The sequence below is a fragment of the Mustela nigripes genome, chromosome 11 (assembly GCF_022355385.1).
Source record: "Mustela nigripes isolate SB6536 chromosome 11, MUSNIG.SB6536, whole genome shotgun sequence".
Taxonomy (NCBI): domain Eukaryota; kingdom Metazoa; phylum Chordata; class Mammalia; order Carnivora; family Mustelidae; genus Mustela; species Mustela nigripes.
Genome location: NC_081567.1, coordinates 16,272,541 through 16,288,606, shown reverse-complemented (window position 1 = coordinate 16,288,606; position 16,066 = coordinate 16,272,541). Strand labels below are relative to the sequence as shown.

General features: G+C 52.4%; 1 protein-coding gene and 1 long non-coding RNA gene across 6 annotated transcripts in view; one reads left to right on the top strand and one right to left on the bottom strand.

Moving 5' to 3' along the window:
* ITGAL (integrin subunit alpha L) overlaps positions 1-16,066 on the top strand; it is a 36,264-nt gene that overhangs the window by 1,136 nt on the left and 19,062 nt on the right. For all 5 annotated transcript variants that reach the window (XM_059414909.1, XM_059414911.1, XM_059414910.1 and 2 more), the window contains exons 2-15: positions 323-425; positions 1,292-1,386; positions 1,499-1,566; positions 2,792-2,909; positions 3,035-3,165; positions 4,159-4,304; positions 9,044-9,176; positions 9,326-9,476; positions 12,217-12,290; positions 12,377-12,509; positions 14,092-14,243; positions 14,366-14,503; positions 14,966-15,163; positions 15,276-15,406. In XM_059414909.1, coding sequence (XP_059270892.1) covers positions 323-425; positions 1,292-1,386; positions 1,499-1,566; positions 2,792-2,909; positions 3,035-3,165; positions 4,159-4,304; positions 9,044-9,176; positions 9,326-9,476; positions 12,217-12,290; positions 12,377-12,509; positions 14,092-14,243; positions 14,366-14,503; positions 14,966-15,163; positions 15,276-15,406 — 1,771 coding nt within the window. The remainder of the gene's footprint in view (positions 1-322; positions 426-1,291; positions 1,387-1,498; positions 1,567-2,791; positions 2,910-3,034; positions 3,166-4,158; positions 4,305-9,043; positions 9,177-9,325; positions 9,477-12,216; positions 12,291-12,376; positions 12,510-14,091; positions 14,244-14,365; positions 14,504-14,965; positions 15,164-15,275; positions 15,407-16,066) is intronic.
* On the bottom strand, positions 12,523-16,066 carry LOC132026715 (uncharacterized). The gene is made up of 3 exons (XR_009406975.1): positions 15,930-16,066; positions 14,325-14,454; positions 12,523-13,035 (listed from the first exon to the last, which is right to left on the bottom strand). It is a non-coding gene; the product is annotated as an uncharacterized LOC132026715 (long non-coding RNA).

The following is a 16,066-nucleotide window of genomic DNA, read 5'->3' as shown; positions in this document are numbered from 1 at the left end:
CCCCGCGCGGGCGCCCCCCCGCCCGGGGGGGCCCCCCCCCCCGGGCCCCTCCCCCCGGCCCCCCGCCCCGGGGGGGGGGCGGCGCCGCCCCGCGGCCCCCCCCCCCCCCCCCCCCCCGAGTCAAGTTCCTGAAAGGGGAAGCCCAAGGGGGAAGGTGCAGAGCTCGTGGCTGGCGCGCCCGGAGGAAGAAGCCAGGTCTTCCCGGGTCGGCGGCCCGCTGGGGGCACGTGGCCACGGGGCCGACCGCACTGGCGGCTCTGGGGGCACGTGCAGGGGGACTGGCCGGCCGGAAGCGGTGACCGCACCCCCTGGTCCCCCTCAGCCAGGGCCTCCGGCTACAATCTGGAAGTGCGGCACGTGCAAAACTTCTCCTTCCCACGCGCCGGGAGGCATTTCGGGTACCGCGTCCTGCAGGCTGGAGACGGGTGAGCTGTGGCCCCAGGCCCTCCCTGGCCCCGCAGAGCCAGGACGGGCCACCAGGACACCAGCACCCGAGGTGGGCCAGATCCGGGGAACTGGGAGGGCCCAGGGTCTTCCTGGGTGGAAGAGCCACGGTGGGATCTCTCGGCAACAGCAGCGAGGCCTCCCAGACAAGAACAGGACCGTCTGCGTTAAGTCCCCACACAGGTGCCTGACACAAGGGGAGCTATCACGGCCCCTAAAAGGCTTCACAGCCCTTCCAGATTCCCCATGGGGGCTCTGACTAGACAGAGAGCGCCTTGATGGCGGGGACTTTGGGTCTTTCTTTTTCTCCCTCATCCCTAGTACATGCCCCAGCCTAGCAAGTAGTCAGTATGACATAAATGATTTTTTAGAAACATTTTATTTATTTATTTGAGAGAGACAGTGAGATCACTGGCAGAGAGGAAGGGCCGAGGGAGAGGGAGAAGCAGGCTCCCCAGTGAGCAGGGAGCCCAACGTAGGGCTTAACCCAGGACCCTGGGACCATGTCCTGAGCTGAAGGCAAATGCTTAACCACTTAACGGGCTAAGCCACCCGGGCGCTCCCCCATAAATGACTTTTGAATTGATGACTCATTGAATGAACTCATAATTTGACCTTCTGGCACATCAGTCTCTGGTCCTGTTTTTCTAGACTATGAATGAAAAAGATTCTTACCTTTCTAGAAGTTTGATGTATTCGATAGGGAAGAGGTAGGAGCTGAGGAGCCTCCCTGAAAGGGACTCGCTGCAATGTTCCGAGATATTTGTGGATCTGAAACCCCTAATGGGCAGGAGTGGGTGGGTGAGGACGGGGCGATTCCCATCTCACCGGTGAGATTTCTCATCAGGCTTGTCGTGGGAGCTCCAGGTGAGGGGAACAGCACAGGAAACCTCTATCAGTGCCATCCAGACTCTGGCCACTGCCTACCAGTAAGCTTGAGTGGTGAGTAACTGGTCAGGAGCCTGGGAGGAATGGTGTCCCAGTGAAGCTGAGGCTGATCCCACCACACCTGGATTACCTAAGCTCCTCCAGACCCACCTCCCGCTGCCTACAGGTTCCAGTTATACCTCCAAGTACTTGGGAATGACCTTGGCGACAGACTTCACAAGCGGAAAGCTTTTGGTAAGAATCTTGGGTAGTGTGGTATCAGTCAATGCTAAGAAAGACAGATGGAAAAGAAGGAAGGGAAAGTTGAGTAAAGATCCTATAGAAGATTACAGGCATCCGAGAGATTCCGATTCAATCCACGTTTATTAAAAACCCAAGTGTGAGCCAGCTATTTTTGAGACCTTACATATGTCGCTCTTTTTCCAAATATGAACTGTGGCCATTGACATACAGAGATGAATTTTGGTGGTACACAGACTTTTCACGTTTTATAATTATATTTTTATTTAATAGTTTGTTGGGAAAAATATAAGACACATCAAATAAATGATGTCTTGGATCAGATTTCTTGAGACGAGGCTACGATTTAAATTTTAAAAAATTTTGAAGTAAATAAAGCATTAAATAAATACTAGTCTGCATCACATGCCCAGAAATTGGGAAGTGATGCGCAAATGCCTAAAGTTCTCTTTTTTAACCTTCAGTCACTCGGGAAGGATCAGGGATCCTTATACACATTTTACACACAAGGAAATGAGACCCAAGGGCTTAAGAGGCTTGACCAAGGTCACATGGTTTTAAAGAGGTAGAGCCAGGATGAGAATCAAATTCCCCTTTGGTTCCAAGCCCACTGGTCTTGACCGTTCACCCCAGCAGCGTCTCCTGACAGAGGTGGATGAGAGACAGACGGCTGGCTAAGTGAAGCATGTAGCTAACATCGACTGAGGCTTGTTTACTTAGCTACTTTTACATGCCAGCCAACGTGCTAGGCTCCTACAGGGTCAGACAAGCGAGTGATAAAGATAACATGAGCCCGGACTTTCGAGAAATTGCAGTCTGGCATGAAAGATTGTCATAAATGAAAGAAATAATATTGTATATTCTGGAAATAGTGGGTGATTTGCCTTAAAAACAAGATGTGATTGGGAATGGAAGGGGATAGGCCTGGACATGTAGGAGAGGGTCCAACTGTAAACAGTATGAATGCCCAGCTCAGGAGCTTAGACTCTATCCTATAGGCAGTGAGCCTCCCCTGGCACTCAGCTGTGGTAGTAGGGCTGGAGAGGCAGCTCTAAGACCTGGAGGCAGAATTACCTTGCCTTGGTCACCGGTTGGTTGTAGGGAGTGAGGTCAGGGGGTGGTGACTCTGCAGGTTGTTGTTCTTGGCTGAGGGGGCCCAGAAGACACAGAGGAAGACCCCCCCCCCCCAGCCCTTTGTTTGAACTTGTGCTTCCTTCAGGCATGTGATCCTGGGCTATCTCGGACGTGCGACCAGAATGTCTACCTAAGTGGCTTGTGTTACATTTTCCACCAGAATCTGAAGGGTCCTGTGCTGCAAGGGCGCCCTGGTTATCAGGGTAAGGAGCTGGGGATTCAGTGAGTAAAAATCTCTCCCACGTAGCTGCCCGTATAATGGAAACAGCATGGACCCGCCAACCCATGGAGACACTTCAGCGCGTCCCTTTGTGTCTGGCCTCTCTAGAATGTATAAAGGGCAACGTGGACTTGGTGTTCCTGTTTGACGGCTCAATGAGCTTGCAGACAGATGAATTTCAGAAAATTGTGGACTTCATGAAGGATGTGATGAAGAAACTCAGCAACTCTTCCTACCAGGTAAATAGATTAATTAGTTCTGATCGTAGGCAAGAGATGCCTGCTTGAGCTAACTTAAGGCATAAAAGAAAAAATTCACTATGAGGTGTCTTCAGAACCTAAAGGCGTAGTTGGACGGACTTCTGGAAGAGACAAGAAATGAGGAAGTGGAAAGTGTCTGGGATTCTCGTTAGTTCTCATTTCTGTTTCGTTCTGGCTTTTGCTTCCCCCTCCTCTCTCGCCACACACGGACCCCCTCAGCTTCTTTGGATCACGTGGGCCTGTGGAAAGCGCCTAAGCTCGCAAGTTAAATTTTCAGGAGGGTTTTCTCGTCCTCTCCACCAACCCCTCCCTTGGCAAATTTCAAACTCCTGGAGAATAGATTCTCACCGGCCTAGCCTCCGCTGAGTGGCGTGTGTGGCCCAACCAGCTGGGTCCAGCTTAGCGGGGTCCCGCAGCAGAACCATCCCCAGAGGATAGGCGTTTAGCAGATGGCACTACATAAGGGATCAGGGGTTTAGTTAATTTTATTTCTGTGTTTGTGTATATATTACTTCATTTTCCAAAAAAAAAAAAAAAAAAAAAAAATGCTCTGAGGCAGGAATGTGGGGCTGGGTTACCGGGTCCCAGATAAGAAATTGACTAGAAGGGGCCCCTGGCTGGCACAGTTGGAAGGGCAAGGGGGTTATGAGTTTGAGCCCATGTTGGGGCTAGAGATTACTTAAAAATAAAGTTGGGGGCGCCTGGGTGGCTCAGTGGGTTAAAGCCTCTGCCTTTGGCTCAGGTCGTGATCTCCGGGTCCTGGGATCGAGCCCCCTGTCAGGCTGTCTGCTCAGCAGGCAGCCTGCTTTTCTCTCTCTCTGCCTGCCTCTCTGCCTACTTGTGATCTCTGTCTGTCAAATAAATAAATAAATCTTTTTAAAAAGTAAAAAAAAAAAAAAAAAAGAAATAGATCGGAGCAGACAAATAGGAAGGGATAGGAAGCGATATTTCATTTCTTCCTTCTTTTTCTAGTTTGCTGCCGTTCAGTTTTCCACGGACCACAAAACAGAATTTAATTTCTTGGATTATGATAAGACGAAGAACCCTGATGTTCTGCTGGGCAAAGTAAAACACATGCGCCAACTGACCAACACCTTTAGTGCCATCAACTATGTCGCGTGAGTCTCCATTTGTGGGACACAGCCCACGTGTCAGTTGCACTGGCCCCCTCAGGTTGCAGGGTATAGGAACTCAACAGATGGGCTTAGAAAGGGGCAGGCTATTGTAAGAATTCAAGTGGAGCAATTTTAGTCCAGGTTCTTTCATTTTTTAAAAGGATTTTATTTATTTACTTAAGAGAAGGAGAAAGCATGAGCAGGGGGATAGGCAGCGGGGGTGGGGAGAAGCAGGATCCCTGCTGAGCAGGGAGCCTAATTGCGGGACTCAATCCCAGAACCCAGGGATCATGACCTGATGCTTAACGGACTGAGTCTCCCAGGCTCCCCTAGTCCAGGAATCTACTTCATACTAACTAAATCCCCAACGGCAATTCTTGGGAGGACGCAGGGGTAGATCATGAGCCTTTGGAACAGGGAGTAATGCCAAACCTCACGAGGATCTAGTGCTGAGAACTTGGAAAGTGATCGTGAACATGACAGCCATGGTTGGGTCTCATGAGTTGGGGATCAGCTCTGGAAGTCATCGGGTGGACAAAAATCTCTCCTAGTGAATGTTCTCCTTGAGTAATTCCTTGAATAATTCATAAAATTCAATATACTCGAGTCCCTCATTGGAAGCTAGCATATCCTGATTTCCTAAATCTACTCTAGAAGGTCTTCCTCCCCGGAGGTAGACCAGGTGGCTGTGTTTCAATTGAGACCTGGATGAATGCAATTGGATTGTGCTGAAGGGCCATATTGTATATTTTATTTGATTTTTGGGGGGTTAATGATTATAAACAAGACATTTACTTTTCATACTCGTTTGGGGGAAAGGAGAAAAATCAGTTTGCCCAACTCAGTGATGGTCTTTCTGAAAGAGTCTCCATTCATTCTGTAGAATTGGATAGGTTGCTTGCTCTGAGGATTTTGTACTTTTAATTCATAAAGAGAACCTCCTTTGAAGAAAGTGATCGAAGGGTGAGTCTTTTGAGTAGCTTCTCTGGTGCACAGCCACACTCCCTCTCTGAGTGAAGCTTTTCCCACATGGGACACACAACTGGGGTGTCTCTCTTGTGTGAATTTTGCCTTGCAGGAGACAGATGCTCCCTGGTGTGGAAACTCTCCTTACGCTTCGTACAGGCATAGAGTTTCAGGCTTGTGTGGACTCTGATGTGACCAATTCACCTTCCTTTCTGACTGAAGGCTTTTCCACACTGGCCATATCTATAGGGCTTTTCACCGCTATGGACTCTTGTATGAACAGCAAGGTTTGATTTCTGAAGCTTCTCTGACAAATAGCCTACTCATAGGGTTTCTGTCCAGTGTGGGTTCTCTCACTAATGGCCAGACTACCCCATTGACTAGAGTTTTTCTAGCACTCCTTGCACTGATTGGCTTCTCTCCTGTGTGTATTTGCTGATACGTAACAAGATTGCCCTTGGCCCCGAAGCTGTTTCCCCAACAGATACACTCAAAAGACTTCGGACTAGTGCAAGGTTAGACTGCCTTTTTGCCCTGAAGGATTTTGCATGTTCCCGACACTCATAGACCCTCTGTCTCCAGGTGAATCTTCCTGTGGTGTCTTAGAATCTGGGGATTTTTGTTCCAGTTTCTCCCTTCAAAGGAATTCTGGAAATCCCAGCTGGAGGATCCCATGGCCTCAGAGTGATCATATTTGCATTGGGCTTCTGTCATCACGGTCACTGAGAAATGCTACACTCTGGGCCTACCTTCCATGAGAGTCCCGCAGAGTGGCTGTTGGAAATCCAAACACGGCCACGCCTGCCGTATGACCCTAATCTCCACCTCTTCATAGGATTTGTCCATGGGCTGTTCTTGAGTCCCACGGTGGCACATGCCACAGACAGAAGCCAGCATCGAGCCACAGCAGTGCCAGTGGACTAAACTACAACTCCCAGGAGCCCATATTATATATTTTTAAAAAATACCTATGGGGCACCTGGGTGGCTCTGTAGGTTAAGTGTCTAACTCTTGATCTCAGCTCAGGTCTCCAAGCCCCACTCTGGGCTCCATGCTGGGCAAGGAGCCTACTTAAAATAATAATAATAGTAATAATAGTAACAACAATTTTAAAAATAGAAATACCTGTCTTTACACATTAAAGTGGCCAGAGAACCTGAAAATGATTTGGGAAACAAGAGAATTGTATCTTTCCTTCTCATGCTGCCCCTGGGCATACACAAAACTTGAGTCAATGAGCAGGAAGGAATTCCTGGGCCATGACACTTATTTTTCTGATTCTGATTTCTTCCCCAAGCATGTACAGCTGGATTTGCACAAGTTAAATATGCATGGCTTGAATCTTCTCAAGGCTCTACACAAGTGTTCCCAGCCCTTTTCTTCTGAGGCTCACTTGACCTGTCATGTCCACTTTATTCTTCTCTTTGTAGACAGCTTTGGTGCGTACATGGCAAGCCATGTCCACTGGGGGAAAAAAAGAATGACAGCCTTGGCTCCTCAGTCCAGGAAAACAATCTGAATTCCAGCTTCCAGGAGAGAAAATCTGATTGGCCGAGGGTGGGTGTCTACAGGTCCACTCAGCTCTGCCTTAGGCATCAAGTCACATGGCACAGACATGGATTCTGGGGTCCCAGAAATGTAAATACCATTTTTAGCTCATGGACCATACACAGAAGCAAGCTGTGGGCTGGCTTTGGCCTGTGGGTTGTTTGCCGTGTTCTGTGTTCTGGGAATATAGCAGCTAATGAAACAAAAATCTCTACTGTCTTGACGGTTTAACATTATATTAGGGGAGAGAAACGCAATAGACAGGATCAGTGTGTAAATTAGATAATGTAGTAGAAGATGGAAGTTTTTGTTTTTTTTAATATATATATTTTATATTTTTATTTATTTATTTGACACAGAGAGAGAGATCACAAGTAGGCAGAGAGGCAGGCAGAGAGAGAAAGGAGGAAGCAGGCTCCCCGCTGAGCAGAGAGCCCGATGCGGGGCTCGATCCTAGGACCCTGGGATCACGACCTGAGCCGAAGGCAGAGGCTTAACCCACTGAGCCACCCAGGCAGCCCGAAGATGGAAGTTTTATAAAAAGAGAGAAAGCAGTAGGAAGATGAGCGAAGGTTACATTTGCACAAAGACTGGTTGGAGGTGAGGAAGAAGCTATGCCAATACCTGGGAAGACCATTCGAGGCAGAGGGAATAGTAAATGCTTGGGATGTTCCAAGGAGAACCGGGACACCAGTGTGACTGCAGAGAAGGAAGTGAAGGTGGAAAGTAGTAGGAGATGAGGTCGGCGAGACCATGGGAGGCCAGAGCACTTAGGGCCTTTGAGGCCATAGGGAGGACTTTGGCTTTTCCTCAGAGTGAGATGAGTAGTCACTGGAGGTTTTGAGCAGAGGGGTGATAATCTGATTTATGTTTTTAAAAGGATCCCTCTGGGGCGCCTGGGTGGCTCAGTGGGTTAAGCGTCTGCCTTCCGCTCAGGTCATGATCCCGGGATCCTAGGATCGAGCCCTATTTCGGGCTCGCTGCTCAGTGGGAGCATGCTTCTCCCTCTGCCTCCCCCCGTTCATGCTCTCTCTCAAATAAATAAATTAAATATATTTAAATTTAAATATATATTTAAATTTATCCCTTATCCCTCCGGTTGCAGGGCTGTTAAGCTGTGGAGGGGACGGGGTGGGGCAGGAAGGCCAGGTAGAAGGCTAAAAATAGAGATGAGCGGTGACGGCGGTTTAAACCGGGGTAGAAATCCATGAACAGGAGCCATGAGAGGCCATGTCGATGTGGACAGAGGCTGGGGAAACAGTTTGCACCCAAGATGGAACAGAGGCCTTGGCCCTGCCCCATCAGAGCTTCTCCACCTGTCACTCCCCACCCACCCCCAACCCTGCTGTGTGACTCTCGGCTTCTGCTCCCAAGCTAGGTCCCGTCATAAGTCAAGGGCTATAGTCTGTGTAGACTGGCTGCTCTTGGATTAATTGTCCGTCTCTAGTGAGCTGTGGGGCGGGGAGGCAGGATCAGATGGCACAGGGAGCACTGCTGTCCTAACAGAAACGGGGCACCCTGTCTTGCTGCAGAAGGAGACCATGGGCAGGTGCGACTTTGGAGCACGGGCCTGTCCAGTGTTCAGGACTCCCTTCTCCCTTCCATGTCATATGCGCTGAGCACCTGCCCTGTGTCAGGAGCCAGAGACACAGGAGGAAATCAGACACGTTCCTACCCCGGGGGAGCTCATGATCTGGGGAAAACTGAAAGGAAATAGGTGACTTCCATTCCCTGGAGACATGCTGTAGCAGAGACACCTACAGGCAGCCTGGCCATCAATGGTGGGGCGCTGCCAGATGAGCTCGTTCTGGAAGCACGACTCCCCAGTTTTCTCTAGCCGTGGAGCCCATTTTCCGCATTGAAATTGCAGCTGGATCCCCAACATGTCTACCCAATAAAAGGGTAGTTGTTGTGTGGTTGAACTGGAGAGTAGGAAGCCCAGGGTCTCTCCTCACAAAGCCTCCCCATCACTGTCCATGGGCTCCAGGACAACCTCTGGCAACCTAGAGTTCCATCGAAGACTGCCAGTCTGGAAGGAGTGGGGTGGCAGCCGAGGTGAGGTAGGAAGTTCAGAAGAGAACTTGGAAGTCTGGGAACACCTGCCTGCCTGGGGGATGGGAGAAGGGCTTTTGCATAACCAACAGGACAATGACTTAATGAGCTGAGTGAGTCAGGGGAGCCCTCATGATGTGGGGGAGTCTCTCACATGTGCCTCTTCTGGGACACAGGACAGAGGTGTTCCGGCAAGACCTGGGGGCCCGGCCAGATGCCACCAAAGTGCTTATCATCATCACTGATGGGGAAGCCACTGACCACGCCAACATTGACTCAGCCAAAGACATCACCCGCTACATCATCGGGGTATGGCCGGTGTGAAGTGCTGGCCACTTCCCAAGTCCTATCCTGCCTCTCCTGTTCCCGATCCCCACCCCCACCCCTTTCTCCTCAGGGGCCAGGGCCTTACCTGCGAATCTGGGGACGCCGACTCTCTAGTCTTCCCCCTCTCACAGATCGGGAAGCATTTTGAGACCAAGGAAAGTCAGGAAAGGCTCCACGAATTTGCCTCAAAACCTGCGAAGGATTTTGTAAAGATCCTGGACACATTTGAGAAGCTTAAAGATCTGTTCACTGAGCTGCAAAAGAAGATCTATGTCATTGAGGGTGAGTGGCGAACCCGGGGTGGGGAGCAGAGAGGGGAAGTCGCTTACGGAAGCTCATCAGGGACGACCAGACTAGCCACGTGCTGGTGATGGTGACGGGAGCTCGGGAGCTCGGAGCGTCTGAGGCTGTGCGACGGGCTCTCCTGGAAAAGGGCCTCAGAGGGGAGTTTGGGGGGCCGGTCCCTTGAGGAGCAGCCTCTGCCTCCCCCTGAAATTCCATCTTGCTCCTAAAACTCAGCTGGGGCCAGGGTGAGGCCCCGAACTGACCTCTAGCTTGCTGTTGTTAACCGAGGCCTGTGGAAGAAGGAGAGTCTCCCACTCTCCCCACCCCCGCTCAGCTCCCTCATTTTCTCTTGTCTCCACTTGCTTAAGGGGGACCAGTGGGCTGGGGACCAAGGGCAGGGAGCCCTCAGGCCCTCTTGGTCTGCAGTAAGAGAAGGCTGGACTGCAGTCTCGGGATGGAGGACTTGCTCCGGGTGGGGGTGTTTTCCCAGGAGTCCTCGTCTGCTGAAAGCTACGGGATTCCCTCTGGGAAGGCCCCTGTGCTAGGACACGGGCTTTGGGTTTGGTTCGGTTAAAGAAGCAAGTGGTGTATATAATGGGACTGGGCGGACCGCTCAGGAAGGCGCTCTGCCTGTGCTGTGTGACCTCAGCCAGGTTACTTTCTCTCTCTGAGGCTTGCTGAGCTCTCCGCGAACTGGGGCTAATAATACCAATCTCACAGCTTTGGGAGGTTTGACTGTTGTACTAGTTTCCTAAGGCTGTTGTAACAAAGTACCCAAAACCGAGAGGCTTAAACCAACAGGAATTTATTGTCTTGTACTTCAGGAGGCCGGAAGTCGGAGGTCAAGGGGCGGGCGGGGGCGGGCTCTTTCTGACAGGTCTCGGAGAGAACACTTCTTGCCTCCTCTAACTTCTGGCATCCGCAGCAGCCCCTGGCATCCCTTGGCTTGTAGCTGCATCACTTCTGTCATCTGAGTGTCTACAAGCCCCTGCATGTCTGTCCTCACGTCCTCCTGTCTGTGCGTGTCTGTCTCTCTGTGTCCACACTTCACTCTTTCATAGCGACACTGTAAAATATTGGATCCTGTCGGATCGAGGCCTATCCCAGTGACCTTATTTTAATTCGATTGCACTGTAAAGACCCTATTTCCAAACAAGGTCATATTCTCACGTACTAGGGCTTAGGTCGTGAAAATAACTTTTTTTTTTTTTTTTTTTAGACAACACAATTCAAGCCCCAACCCCAGCTTAGCAGAGTGCTCGGTACCTCTCAGGCCCTCTGTAAATCGCAGAGCTGGTTATCTCTGGCTCTGATCGCCTATCCTGACCTGCCCTGACACATGCTTCAGATGGTATCTTAGATGTCACTTCCTCTGATATGTTTTCCCGGAGCCCGAGTCTAGGCTGAGGGCTTCTTTCCGGGTGCCACTGTTAAGGGCTGTATGCTCCCTCTCAGAGCCTCCCCATTATGTGCAGTATTATTATGCAGTGAACGAACAACGAACAAAATCATGGTCATTGCTGTGTTTCTTGAAAGCTTTGCAAGGTAACAGGCACTTTTTCTATATCATTTAATTCCTTCCTCTCAGAAGCTTTGTAAGGCTGGTGGGATGATTTTCATTTTATTAATTCAAGCTTGCACTAACCAGGTACTGGGAATAAGACATTCAGGGGCACCCGGGTGGCTCAGTCAGGTGGGCGGCGGCCTTCCGCTCAGGTCATGATCCCTGGCATGGAGCCCCATGTCGGGCTCCCTGCTCGGTGGAGAGCCTGCTTCTCCCTCTCCCTCTGTCTGATGCTCTGCTTACTTGTGCTCTCTCTCCGTCAAATAAATAAATAAGATCCAAAAAAGAAAAAAACCACACTCAGAGACATTGTCAGCGTGGGCTCATGTTCAGGTTGGATAAGGAAAGGCAGAACACAAAAGGACCGGGCGGTTAGAGATGACGGTCGAGGCTGTAAAGGAAATTGATAAACTGGACAGAAAGATTTCACGGGGAAGCCACGCGAGATGGGCTTTTCAAAAGGCCTTTCTAGATGCTTTATTTTTCAAAGGAGGTAGAATTGCCTCTGAGATGACATTCGAACCGAGACACGGAAGATGAGACTCGAACAGCCACGTGAGGAATGCGGGCAAAGGGCGTTGGAGTCGGAGAAGAGCCAGCGTGGGGCCCAGAGGTGGGGAGGGCAGGCGGGCCGGAGGAGCAGGAGCCGACGAGCCGGGGAGACAGCGTGGTCGAGAGAGGCCAGGCCTTCCAGTTCCTTGTAGGCAGCTGGGCTTGATCCCAACGGCGATGGCCACAGATAAAGGGTTTTTGAGAAACGGAAACATGTGGTCTGATAGACATTTTTGCAAAAGATCACTCCGGCTTGCTCTGCAGAAGAAAGACAGGACAAGAGGAAGAACGAAGTCAGGGACTGACTGGGTAAGGGGCGACAGTTGTCAGGCCAAAGGCGAGGGTGGCTGGGCCCTGCGTGGGGCCGGCACGCTCCTCAGAGAAGGCCGCAGACGCTTTGTGAACGTAGAACCATCCCGACCTGGTGACGTGGTGGGGAAGCCCGAGTGGGAGCAGGAGCTCAGAGCTTCTCGTTTGTCCGGATTCACGCTGAGCTCAGCCCACGTCGCTGCCCAGTCCGACGGTCGTGCAGGCGGCTTCTACCTTGCCCAAAGGCCGGGGCCGCGCTGCTTTCTCGGTCCTTCCTCGAGTGTCCACCCTTTCTCTTCACCTCGTCCCTAGGCACCAGCAAACAGGACCTGACATCCTTCAACATGGAGCTGTCCTCCAGCGGGATCAGCGCTGACCTCGGCCACGTGAGCTGCGGGCCCGAAGCAGGGGTGGGCGGGCTGAAGGATGCTGTGGGCACCAGGCTAAGCCTGCTCGTCTCCTCCCTGGGCAGGGCCATGGCGTCGTGGGGGCGGTTGGAGCCAAGGACTGGGCTGGGGGCTTCCTAGACCTGACGGCAGACCTGCAGGATGACAGTTTTGTTGGGAATGAGCCACTGACACCGGAAGCGAGATCAGGCTATTTGGGTGAGTACTTTTCTGGTGCTTTCTTTTGGTCTGAGGGGCCAGGGTCACTCAGAACAACTTTTAAAACCGTAATGAAGGCAGTTAAGCAACCAGCATGAACAAACTCAGAGTTTAAATAGGGCTGTAATGTTCTTTATTTTTTTTTTTTTCAAGATTTTATTTATCACAAGTAGGCAGAGAGGCAGGCAGACAGGGAGAGGCCATAGCACTAAGCGTTTTCTATTCGTGCTCGTCTTGAATCCTCAAAACCACCCTGTTGAGGGTGGGCCTACCCTGAGTTTCGGTTGAGAAAACTGAGCCTCAGGGCACAGCGTAATTATGCAAGATCTCACAGCTGGGCGGCGTAGGCACTGAGAATACAACCTCCCCCTGATTTCCACCGGCAAGTTCCCAACGCCTGCATCCCAACGCCTGCACTCCAAGAACGTGCACAAACCGAGGGGAAGGGGCTCAGCCTCTCTCGACCTTCCTCTCCTGCGCGGTGGCGTCTCGGATGGTTCTGTTGGTGTCGCTCCTTTGCACTCCTCTAAGCAGAGAAGACGAAATTGGGTCAGTTAGTCTTCCTGAATCAGAGCGTCCCCAATGGATGGGTGCGGGCTCGGTCCCTGGTCCGGTTTCAGGCAGCCGTTCCTCAGCCGCCCCAGCAACGTGCTCACAGGGAGAAACCTCGTTGCCCGTACAAGCTGTGGACGAGTTGGGTGTCTCTACACCTAGTTGGGTGTCTCTACACCTAGTTGGGTGTCTCTACACCTGGTTGGGTCTCTACACCGCCAAACAAAATGTGCTCAAGTCTCCTGCCTTATTTTGAATATTCATGCAGATTTTTCATTCATCTTATGACTATATCTCACTTTATTTTTTTTTAAGATTTTATTTATTTATTTGACAGAGAGAGATCACAAGTAGGCAGAGAGGCAGGCAGAGAGAGAGGAGGAAGCAGGCTCCCCGCTGAGCAGAGAGCCCGATGTGGGACTCGATCCCAGGACCCTGAGATCATGACCTGAGCCGAAGGCAGTGGCTTAACCCACTGAGCCACCCAGGCGCCCCACTCACTTTATTTTTTAAAAGATTTTATGTATTTGAGAGAGAGAGCACACACAGGGGGAAGGGGCAGAGGGAGAAGGAGAAGCAGACTCCCCACTGAGTCGGAAGCCCAACCGGGGGTCATGACCCGAGCTGAAGGCAGATGCCCAGCCGACTGAGCCACCCAGGGGCCCCGTTCTGTGATTATTTTAAAATAGTGTAGTCTCCTTTCCCAACCTTCTGGTCAGCGGAGGCTCAGGAAGATGCTCCAGGTTTCCTGGCTGCTTTTTCCTGGGCCTGTGCGTTGACCACAGTTTGAGAAATGCCGTTTCGGACCAAGATGGCGGGATGTGTGCCCCTCGGAGCTCATGGCTGCTTTTCTCTGGGGAAGGTCCTCTGACTGTTTCACAGCATCTTTGCTTCTAACCCAGTTTCCCAGAGTTTCCGCTCTTTTTTGTCCCGGGTTTTACCTTCTTCCAGCCGCCACTGTGCTCCTGATTCCAAGCCCTCTTGCCCATTCTTTCTCTCTTTCTCTCTCTCTTCCCCTCACCCCCCTCAGGTTACACAGTGACCTTGCTGCCCTCCCAAAGGCTCACTTTGCTGCTGGCCACTGGAGCCCCCCGCTACCAGCACGTGGGGCGGGTGCTGCTGTTCCAGGAGTCAGAGGACAGAGCGCACTGGAACCAAATCCAGGAAATAGACGGCAGCCAGGTGAGCGTGGCCCCGGGGTCTTCCGCAGGTCAGGGACTGGTAGGGCGCCAGTCACGCTCCCTGCTGTCTGCAAGCACGCACCCACTCACGGGGCTTCCTCGGTCCTCTTCCTCTCCCTACAGATTGGCTCTTACTTCGGTGGTGAGCTGTGTGGCGTTGACATGGACCAAGATGGGGAGACAGAGCTGCTGCTGATCGGAGCCCCCTTGTTCTATGGGGAGCAGAGAGGAGGCCGGGTGTTTATCTACCAGAAAAAACAGGTGGGGACCCGGAGCGCCAGGAGTTGGGAGGAGAAACAGATTCCCAGCCCACCCAGGTCCCAAGTATCCTGAAAGGCTTTCCTTGTTGGGTCACGGTGGATCGGACCTTTAGAACCACGGGAGCTGAGCCTCCGTGCCCAGGGACGGTAGGCTGTGGGCCAGGCCCAGGGCCAAACCTTTTATTTACAGGACACCTTGGGTGGTCCTCACAGAGTCACCATCTGGGAAACCCTGAGCTTTTCCTTCATAAACAGGATCACTGTGCCTCAGCAAGGCTGGGTCACCTTCCAAAGCCTCAAGGTCACCCAGACAACCAGGGGTGGAGCTGGGACCTGAGCCCAGGTCAGTCTGCCGCACTGGGCCGATTCTGTGAGAGACCGTACCCGACCCTCCTTCAGGGCCGCCCCCTGCATAGGCTGGCCAAGTGACTGAGGTGGGGCCCGTCACTCTGCTCCTTCCTAGCTGGGGTTCCAAGTGGTCTCAGAGCTGCAGGGGGACCCTGGCTACCCGCTTGGGCGGTTTGGAGCAGCCATCGCCGCCCTGACGGACATCAACGGGGATGGGCTGGTGGACGTGGCCGTAGGGGCCCCCCTGGAGGAGCAGGGGGCTGTGTACATCTTCAACGGGCAGCACGGGGCGCTGAGCCCCCGGCCAAGCCAGGTGAGAAGAGCCCTGCCTGGTCCCCCAAACCCATTCGCAGGCACCCAGAAGCCTCCAAACCCAGACCCCGCTCCTCTCCCTAGCTTAACAGGATTTTTTCTCTTGGTCTCAGCGGATCAAAGGGACCCAGGTGTCTCCGGGAATTCGATGGTTTGGACGCTCCATCCATGGGGTGAAAGACCTCGGAGGAGACGGCCTGACGGATGTGGCTGTGGGGGCCGAGGGGCTGGTGGTTGTGCTCAGGTAAGACAGGACTGAGGATGACCGCGGCTCTCGTCCGTCGAGCAGCTCCCCGTGTAGCGCGGCTCCTCCGGTCTTTCCCCAGCCCCGGCAGGGAGGGCCTCCTCCCGCACAGCCTTCACGCCTTACTCCGCTTCAAACGGCTGCAATTCAGTGCCACACTGGGGGTTGAACCCAGGCCAGGCTGAGCTTACAACCTGCTAGAGAAGCAGCAGCCGGGGACGGCTCTAGAACCTGGTCACCCAGATGCGGGTCAGAGCTCTGCCACTTACTCCTTGGGTGGCCTTACCCCAGTCACTTAGCTGGGGGCTCAGACCATTGAGCATCTGACTCTTGGTTTGCGTTCGGGTCCTGAGCTGAGTCGGGCGATGGAGCCCTGTGGTGGGCTCCGCCCTGGGCGTGGAGCCTGCTTGGGGTTCTCTGTCCCTTTCTCCTTGCCCCCCCTCACTTCCCCAAAGCGCATTCTTCCATATGGAAAATGGGTCAGAGGGCGTCTAGAAGGAAACGGGAAGCCCTGATGAATTACCATTATTATTACTGTTTCAAGGAGACAGGGCTGTTGAGGTCTGCTTTCGGGGATTAGAGTCCTCTGGAAGCTTGTAGAAGGAGCCCCAGGTCGGACTGGGAGTACAGCCGAGGCCCAGGGAGAGCGTTGCTTCCCAC